We start from the raw sequence: 10000 nt of genomic DNA, 5'->3' as shown, positions 1-10000 counted from the left end.
CTGGCCTGATCCCCATTTAGCAGGTGTCACCTTCGTGTATTTGTACACAGTTATTGCAATGCTATATGTTCATGTTTACAGTGCATGTGTAGGTCTCAGCCCATTCAGGAAACACTATACTGTGTGTAAGGAAGGTGGTAGCTATGTTTCTAGAATCATGGCATCATGTCCAATAATTCATCAAGAGCTTTTCTCAACTGTATATATTCGATCATGTGGTTATGATCGGCCAATAGCTACTGTATATAGTTGTTATTTTTGACTGGGAGTTTTAATTGTTGGCTCATTATTATATTTTGGATTTTAAAATATGTCATTATGATATATACGTTTGTTATAAATGTTATAACATTCGGGAATTCGGGAATAACTGAGTTAGTTGAGTATCAGATTGCTGGCGCCTTGTCCTTTTTCTGTCCTCTTCTCCTCTCCTCCCAGATCTCTTCCTGTCCTCTCTGTCTGTCCTCTTCTCCTCTCCTCCCTGGTTTCTTCCTGTCCTCTCTGTCTGCCCTCTCCTTCTGGATCTATTCCTGTCCTCTCCTCCACTCTTCCTGTCCTCTCTGTCTGTCCCCTTCTCCTCTCCTCCCAGATCTCTTCCTGTCCTCTCTGTCTGTCCTCTTCTCCTCTCCTCCCAGATCTCTTCCTGTCCTCTCTGTCTGTCCTCTTCTCCTCTCCTCCCAGATCTCTTCCTGTCCTCTCTGTCTGTCCTCTTCTCCTCTCCTCCCAGATCTCTTCCTGTCCTCTCTGTCTGTCCTCTTCTCCTCTCCTCCCTGGTTTCTTCCTGTCCTCTCTGTCTGCCCTCTCCTTCTGGATCTATTCCTGTCCTCTCCTCCCCTCTTCCTGTCCTCTCCTCCCTTTCTTCCTGTCCTCTCTGTCTGTCCTCTTCTCCTCTCCTCCCAGATCTCTTCCTGTCCTCTCTGTCTGTCCTCTTCTCCTCTCCTCCCAGATCTCTTCCTGTCCTCTCTGTCTGTCCTCTTCTCCTCTCCTCCCTGGTTTCTTCCTGTCCTCTCTGTCTGCCCTCTCCTTCTGGATCTATTCCTGTCCTCTCCTCCCCTCTTCCTGTCCTCTCCTCCCTTTCTTCCTGTCCTCTCTGTCTGCCCTCTCCTCCCTGGTTTCTTCCTGTCCTTTCTGTCTGTCCTCTCCTCCCTGGTTTCTTCCTGTCCTCTCTGTCTGTCCTCTCCTCCCTGGTTTCTTCCTGTCCTCTCTGTCTGCCCTCTCCTCCCTGGTTTCTTCTTGTCCTCTCTGTCTGTCCTCCCCTCCCTGGTTTCCCCCTGTCCTCTCTGTCTGCCCTTTCCTCCCTGGTTTCTTCCTGTCCTCTCTGTCTGCCCTTTCCTCCCTGGTTTCTTCCTGTCCTCTCTGTCTGCTCTCTCCTCCCTGGTTTCTTCCTGTCCTCTCTGTCTGCCCTCTTTTCCCTAGTTTCTTCCTGTCCTCTCTGTCTGTCCCCCCCTCCCTGGTTTCTTCCTGTCCTCTCTGTCTGCCCTCTCCTCCCTGGTTTCTTCCTGTCCTCTCTGTCTGCTCTCTCCTCCCTGGTTTCTTCCTGTCCTCTCTGTCTGCCCTCTCCTTCCTAGTTTCTTCCTGTCCTCTCTGTCTGTCCCCCCCTCCCTGGTTTCTTCCTGTCCTCTCTGTCTGTCCTTTCCTCCCTGTTTTTTTCCTGTCCTCTCTGTCTGCCCTCTCCTCCCTGGTTTCTTCCTGTCCTCTCTGTCTGTCCTCTTCTCCTCTCCTCCCTGGTTTCTTCCTGTCCTATCTGTCTGCCCTCTCCTCCTGGATCTCTTCCTGTCCTCTCCGTCTGTCCTCTTCTCCTCTCCTCCCTGGTTTCTTCCTGTCCTCTCTGTCTGTGCTCTCCTCCCTGGTTTCTTCCTGTCCTCTCTGTCTGCCCTCTCCTCCCTGGTTTCTTCCTGTCCTCTCTGTCTGTCCTCCCCTCCCTGGTTTCTTCCTGTCCTATCTGTCTGCCCTCTCCTCCTGGATCTCTTCCTGTCCTCTCCGTCCTCCCTGGTTTCTTCCTGTCCTCTCCGTCTGTCCTCTGCTCTCCTCACAGTTTTCTTCCTTGACTGTACTCTCTCACTCCGTTTGAGTGGTTGATCCTGGCCACCATCTGTGCCAACTGTATTGTCCTGGCTCTGGAGCAACATCTGCCTGATGGAGACAAGACTCCTCTGTCTGAACGCCTGGTACGTCACACACACACTGGACACACACACACACAAATGGGAATTTGTCCCATACCCCCACTTACGGATGCATACACACACACACATACAAATTTGTGCATGCACACACATGCATGAATGCACACAAACACTCATACAGACACACATATGAATGCACACAAACACTCACACAGACACACATATGAATGCACACAAACACTCACACAGACACACATATGAATGTACACAAACACTCACACAGACACACATATGAACGTAGATATACCAATCTCACACTCATGCTGTAAGCATACATGCTGTTCTATACAGGTGTACAGTATATGCATGGATCAATCAGGACGTTTCTTTGTGTATACATTAATGTTACGTATAATGCAGTGTGTGAACCTTCCCAGGTGGATAAATACTATACTATTCAGATCAGTTTCCTGTCCCTTTCATCTCTCTGTCCTTCTCAGCACCATAGAGCCTTACTTCACACTGTCTAACATCTCTCTGTCCTCTCAGCACCATAGAGCCTTACTTCACACTGTCTGACATATCTCTGTCCTCTCAGCACCATAGAGCCTTACTTCACACTGTCTGACATCTATCTGTCCTCTCAGCACCATAGAGCCTTACTTCACACTGTCTAACATCTCTCTGTCCTCTCAGCACCATAGAGCCTTACTTCACACTGTCTGACATCTATCTGTCCTCTCAGCACCATAGAGCCTTACTTCACACTGTCTAACATATCTCTGTCCTCTCAGCACCATAGAGCCTTACTTCACACTGTCTGACATCTATCTGTCCTCTCAGCACCATAGAGCCTTACTTCACACTGTCTAACATCTCTCTGTCCTCTCAGCACCATAGAGCCTTACTTCACACTGTCTGACATATCTCTGTCCTCTCAGCACCATAGAGCCTTACTTCACACTGTCTGACATCTATCTGTCCTCTCAGCACCATAGAGCCTTACTTCACACTGTCTAACATCTCTCTGTCCTCTCAGCACCATAGAGCCTTACTTCACACTGTCTGACATCTATCTGTCCTCTCAGCACCATAGAGCCTTACTTCACACTGTCTAACATATCTCTGTCCTCTCAGCACCATAGAGCCTTACTTCACACTGTCTGACATCTATCTGTCCTCTCAGCACCATAGAGCCTTACTTCACACTGTCTAACATATCTCTGTCCTCTCAGCACCATAGAGCCTTACTTCACACTGTCTGACATCTATCTGTCCTCTCAGGACCATAGAGCCTTACTTCACACTGTCTAACATCTCTCTGTCCTCTCAGCACCATAGAGCCTTACTTCACACTGTCTGACATCTATCTGTCCTCTCAGCACCCTAGAGCCTTACTTCACACTGTCGAACATCTCTCTGTCCTCTCAGCACCATAGAGCCTTACTTCACACTGTCTAACATCTCTCTGTCCTCTCAGCACCATAGAGCCTTACTTCACACTGTCTAACATCTATCTGTCCTCTCAGCACCATAGAGCCTTACTTCACACTGTCTGACATCTATCTGTCCTCTCAGCACCATAGAGCCTTACTTCACACTGTCTAACATCTATCTGTCCTCTCAGCACCATAGAGCCTTACTTCACACTGTCTAACATCTATCTGTCCTCTCAGCACCATAGAGCCTTACTTCACACTGTCTGACATCTCTCTGTCCTCTCAGCACCAAAGAGCCTTACTTCACACTGTCTGACATCTCTCTGTCCTCTCAGCACCATAGAGCCTTACTTCACACTGTCTAACATCTCTCTGTCCTCTCAGCACCAAAGAGCCTTACTTCACACTGTCTAACATCTCTCTGTCCTCTCAGCACCATAGAGCCTTACTTCACACTGTCTAACATCTCTCTGTCCTCTCAGCACCAAAGAGCCTTACTTCACACTGTCTAACATCTCCCTGTCCTCTCAGCACCATAGAGCTTTACTTCACACTGTCTGACATCTCTCTGTCCTCTCAGCACCCTAGAGCCTTACTTCACACTGTCTAACATCTCTCTGTCCTCTCAGCACCATAGAGCCTTACTTCACAATGTCTAACATCTCTCTGTCCTCTCAGCACCATAGAGCCTTACTTCACACTATCTAACATCTCTCTGTCCTCTCAGCACCATAGAGCCTTACTTCACACTGTCTGACATCTATCTGTCCTCTCAGCACCATAGAGCTTTACTTCACTCTGTCTGACATCTCTCTGTCCTCTCAGCACCATAGAGCCTTACTTCACACTGTCTGACATCTCTCTGTCCTCTCAGCACCATAGAGCCTTACTTCACACTGTCTGACATCTCTCTGTCCTCTCAGCACCATAGAGCTTTACTTCACACTGTCTGACATCTCTCTGTCCTCTCAGCACCATAGAGCCTTACTTCACACTGTCTAACATATCTCTGTCCTCTCAGCACCATAGAGCCTTACTTCACACTGTCTGACATCTCTCTGTCCTCTCAGCACCATAGAGCCTTACTTCACACTGTCTGACATCTCTCTGTCCTCTCAGCACCATAGAGCCTTACTTCACACTGTCTAACATCTCTCTGTCCTCTCAGCACCATAGAGCCTTACTTCACACTGTCTGACATCTCTCTGTCCTCTCAGCACCATAGAGCTTTACTTCACACTGTCTGACATCTCTCTGTCCTCTCAGCACCATAGAGCCTTACTTCACACTGTCTGACATCTCTCTGTCCTCTCAGCACCATAGAGCCTTACTTCACACTGTCTAACATCTCTCTGTCCTCTCAGCACCATAGAGCTTTACTTCACACTGTCTGACATCTCTCTGTCCTCTCAGCACCATAGAGCTTTACTTCACACTGTCTGACATCTCTCTGTCCTCTCAGCACCATAGAGCCTTACTTCACACTGTCTAACATCTCTCTGTCCTCTCAGCACCATAGAGCCTTACTTCACACTGTCTAACATCTCTCTGTCCTCTCAGCACCATAGAGCTTTACTTCACTCTGTCTGACATCTTGGATTATGTCATATATTGTGTATTTAAAGGGGTAATCTGCAGTTGGTACATCCATGTTTTGACTTTATACCCATTGATTCTTGAAGAATATAACTTATTTTCACTCCCCAACGGAACCCCCCAAAATAATATAAAAGTTTGTTTTATTGTTTTAAAAACAATGTACTTCTAAAAAAAAAGAAAACATAGTTTAAACTGCAGATTGTCCCTTTAAGTTGAACCCTGTAAAATATTTGCACTGAGCCCTCTTCTATTACCCCCCCCTCTCCTTTAGGATGACACTGAGCCCTACTTCATAGGGATCTTCTGTTTTGAGTCAGGCATTAAGATCCTGGCTCTAGGATTTGCCTTCCATAAGAACTCCTACATAAGGAACGGATGGAATGCCATGGACTTCGTAGTAGTATGCACAGGGTGAGTGTTGAGAAACACACACACACACATGCCCACACACACCCACTCCCACACATATGCAAAGATAAACTCAAACATGAGTGCACACCAGTGTATACACAGTAGCCAGTAGACACAGTATGCCCGCACGCATGCACCCAAACACGCTACACACACATTCACTGAAACAAGAAGCTGCTGTGAACCACGTTGAAAACACAGACATTCACACCGACAAACAGATCATGTGATCACATGCTAGAGAGAGGGGAGTCATATATGTATGTATGTATGTATGTATGTATGTATGTATGTACAGTGGGGAGAACAAGTATTTGATACACTGCCATTTTTGCAGGTTTTCCTACTTACAAAGCATGTAGAGGTCTGTAATTTTTATCATAGGTACACTTCAACTGTGAGCGACGGAATCTCAAACAAAAATGCAGAAAATCACATTGTATGATTTTTAAGTAATTAATTAGCATTTTATTGTATGACATAAGTATTTGATACATCAGAAAAGCAGAACTTAATATTTGGTACAGAAACCATTGTTTGCAATTACAGAGATCATTCGTTTGCTGTAGTTATTGACCAGGTTTGCAGGGATTTTGCAGGGATTTTGGCCCACTCCTCCATACAGACCTTCTCCAGATCCTTCAGGTTTCGGGGCTGTCGCTGGGCAATACCGACTTTCAGCTCCCTCCAAAGATTTTCTGTTGGGTTCAGGTCTGAAGACTGGCTAGGCCACTCCAGGACCTTGAGATGCTTCTTACGGAGCCACTCCTTAGTTGCCCTGGCTGTGTGTTTCGGGTCGTTGTCATGCTGGAAGACCCAGCCACGACCCATCTTCAAAATGCTCTTACTGAGGGAAGGAGGTTGTTGGCCAAGATCTCGCGATACATGGCTCCATCCATCCTCCCCTCAATACGGTGCAGTCGTCCAGTCCCCTTTGCAGAAAAGCATCCCCAAAGAATCATGTTTCCACCTCCATGCTTCACGGTTGGGATGGTGTTCTTGGGGTTGTACTCATCCTTCTTCTTCCTCCAAACACAGCGAGGGGAGTTTAGACCAAAAAGCTACATTTTTGTCTCATCAGACCACATGACCTTCTTCCATTCCTCCTCTGGATCATCCAGATGGTCATAGGGACACTTCAGACGGACCTGGACATGCGCTGGTTTGAGCAGGGGGACCTTGCGTGCGCTGCAGGATTTTAATCCATGACGGCGTAGTGTGTTACTAATGGTTTTCTTTGAGACTGTGGTCCCAGCTCTCTTCAGGTCATTGACCAGGTCCTGCCGTGTAGTTCTTGGCTGATCCCTCACCTTCCTCATGACCATTGATGCCCCACAAGGTGAGATCTTGCATGGAGCCCCAGACCGAGCGTGATTGACGGTCATCTTGAACTTCTTCCATTTTCTAATAATTGAGTCAACAGTTGTTGCCTTCTCACCAAGCTGCTTGTCTATTGTCCTGTAGCCCATCCCAGCCTTGTGCAGGTCTACAATTTTATCCCTGATGTCCTTACACAGCTCTCTGGTCTTGGCCATTGTGGAGAGGTTGGAGTCTGTTTGATTGAGTGTGTGGACAGGTGTCTTTTATACAGGTAACGAGTTCAAACAGGTGCAGTTAATACAGGTAATGAGTGGAGAAGAGGAGGGCTTCTTAAAGAAAAACTAACAGGTCTGTGAGAGCCGGAATTATTACTGGTTGGTAGGTGATCAAATGATTATGTCATGCAATAAAATGAAAGTGAATTCCTTAAAAATCATACAATGTGATTTTCTGGATTTTTGTTTTAGATTCCGTCTCTCACAGTTGAAGTGTACCTATGATAAAAATTACAGACCTCTATATGCTTTGTAAGTAGGAAAACCTGCAAAATCAGCAGTGTATCAAATACTTGTTCTCCCCACTGTATGTATGTACAGTGCCTTGCGAAAGTATTCGGCCCCCTTGATCTTTTGCCACATTTCAGGCTTCAAACATAAAGATATAAAACTGTATTTTTTTGTGAAGTATCAACAACAAGTGGGACACAATCATGAAGTGGAACGACATTTATTGGATATTTCAAACTTTTTTAACAAATCAAAAACTGAAAAATTGGGCGTGCAAAATTATTCAGCCCCCTTAAGTTAATACTTTGTAGCGCCACCTTTTACTGCGACTACAGCTGTAAGTCGCTTGGGGTATGTCTCTATCAGTTTTGCACATCGAGAGACTGACATTTTTTCCCATTCCTGCTTGCAAAACAGCTCGAGCTCAGTGAGGTTGGATGGAGAGCATTTGGGAACAGCAGTTTTCAGTTCTTTCCACAGATTCTCGATTGGATTCAGGTCTGGACTTTGACTTGGCCATTCTAACACCTGGATATGTTTATTTTTGAACCATTCCATTGTAGATTTTGCTTTATGTTTTGGATCATTGTCTTGTTGGAAGACAAATCTCCGTCCCAGTCTCAGGTCTTTTGCAGACTCCATCAGGTTTTCTTCCAGAATGGTCCTGTATTTGGCTCCATCCATCTTCCTATCAATTTTAACCATCTTCCCTGTCCCTGCTGAAGAAAAGCAGGCCCAATCCATGATGCTGCCACCACCATGTTTGACAGTGGGGATGGTGTGTTCAGCTGTGTTGCTTTTACGCCAAACATAACGTTTTGCATTGTTGCCAAAAAGTTCAATTTTGGTTTCATCTGACCAGAGCACCTTCTTCCACATGTTTGGTGTGTCTCCCAGGTGGCTTGTGGCAAACTTTAAACTACACTTTTTATGGATATCTTTAAGAAATGGCTTTCTTCTTGCCACTCTTCCATAAAGGCCAGATTTGTGCAATATACGACTGAATGTTGTCCTATGGACAGAGTCTCCCACCTCAGCTGTAGATCTCTGCAGTTCATCCAGAGTGATCATGGGCCTCTTGGCTGCATCTCTGATCAGTCTTCTCCTTGTATGAGCTGAAAGTTTAGAGGGACGGCCAGGTCTTGGTAGATTTGCAGTGGTCTGATACTCCTTCCATTTCAATATTATCGCTTGCACAGTGCTCCTTGGGATGTTTAAAGCTTGGGAAATATTTTTGTATCCAAATCCGGATTTAAACTTCTTCACAACAGTATCTCGGACCTGCCTGGTGTGTTCCTTGTTCTTCATGATGCTCTCTGCGCTTTTAACGGACCTCTGAGACTATCACAGTGCAGGTGCATTTATACAGAGACTTGATTACACACAGGTGGATTGTATTTATCATCATTAGTCATTTAGGTCAACATTGGATCATTCAGAGATCCACACTGAACATCTGGAGAGAGTTTGCTGCACTGAGAGTAAAGGGGCTGAATAATTTTGCACGCCCAATTTTTCAGTTTTTGATTTGTTAAAAAAGTTTGAAATATCCAATAAACGTCGTTCCACTTCGTGATTGTGTCCCACTTGTTGTTGATTCTTCACAAAAAAATACAGTTTTATATCTTTATGTTTGAAGCCTGAAATGTGGCAAAAGGTCGCAAAGTTCAAGGGGGCCGAATACTTTCGCAAGGCACTGTATGTATGTATGTATGTATGTATGTATGTATGTATGTATGTGTGCATGCTAGTGCCCGTGTGTGTGCATGTGTGCCTACGTGCCAATGTGTATGCGTGTGTACATGCAAATGTATTAAAAAGTATGGAAATGAATGCACTCACTACTGTAAGTCGCTCTGGATAAGAGTGACATCTCTGTTCTATCTGTCTGATAGAACTCAGTGCACTCAATTTGATGGGCTTATGTCTGTTAAATTGTCTGTCTTGAATGGTGTGCCCCAAGGCTCTGTACTTGGTCCTCTCTTATTCACTATTTTAAAAATGATTTGTCCAAAATGTCCAAAATGCACAACTTCATTTTTATGCTGATGATACTGTTATTTACAGTTTTGCCTCGTCTCTTACAAAAGCTTTCCAGAACATGCAAACTGCTTTTTTTACTGTTCAACATACCTTGTGTCAATTAAAGCTTATCCTCAATACTGACAAAACTAAACTAATGGTGTTTTCTAATGCAAGAAATAGACCTCTTCTAATGCAAGAAATAGACCTCTTCACCTATTACTACCTGTCAGGGCAAGGAGATTGAGGTTGTAACCTCATATAAATATATTGGAATTTTAATTGATGACGGCCTCTCTTTTAAATTGCATATTCAACAACTTACAAAAAAATTTAATCTGAAATTGGGATTTTATTTTAGGAATAAGGCCTGTTTTTCTTTTGAAGCCAGAAGGAGGCTAGTGTCAGCTACATTTATGCCTTTACTAGACTATGGGGATATTTTATATATGAATGCTTCCGCTCAGTGTTTGAGATCAATTGACACTCTTTACCATGGCACTTTGAGATGTATTTTAAACTGCAAAACCCTCACGCACCACTGCACTTTGTATACCAGGGTTGGCTGGCCTTCTCT

General features: G+C 45.0%; 2 protein-coding genes across 27 annotated transcripts in view; one reads left to right on the top strand and one right to left on the bottom strand.

Moving 5' to 3' along the window:
- cacna1aa (calcium voltage-gated channel subunit alpha1 Aa) overlaps positions 1–10000 on the top strand; it is a 175654-nt gene that overhangs the window by 38639 nt on the left and 127015 nt on the right. For all 26 annotated transcript variants that reach the window (XM_090193918.1, XM_090193913.1, XM_090193928.1 and 23 more), the window contains exons 2-3: positions 2063–2168; positions 5436–5575. In XM_090193918.1, coding sequence (XP_090050044.1) covers positions 2063–2168; positions 5436–5575 — 246 coding nt within the window. The remainder of the gene's footprint in view (positions 1–2062; positions 2169–5435; positions 5576–10000) is intronic.
- Positions 1–10000, bottom strand: part of LOC110538722 (alkB homolog 7, RNA demethylase) — a 185925-nt gene that overhangs the window by 60421 nt on the left and 115504 nt on the right. The window lies entirely within an intron of this gene.

This window comes from Oncorhynchus mykiss, chromosome 12 (genome assembly GCF_057628025.1).
Source record: "Oncorhynchus mykiss isolate SJ-2025 chromosome 12, ASM5762802v1, whole genome shotgun sequence".
Taxonomy (NCBI): Eukaryota; Metazoa; Chordata; class Actinopteri; order Salmoniformes; family Salmonidae; genus Oncorhynchus; species Oncorhynchus mykiss.
The sequence above is the reverse complement of the archived record's forward strand: the minus strand, read 5'-3'. Positions and strand labels throughout refer to the sequence as shown.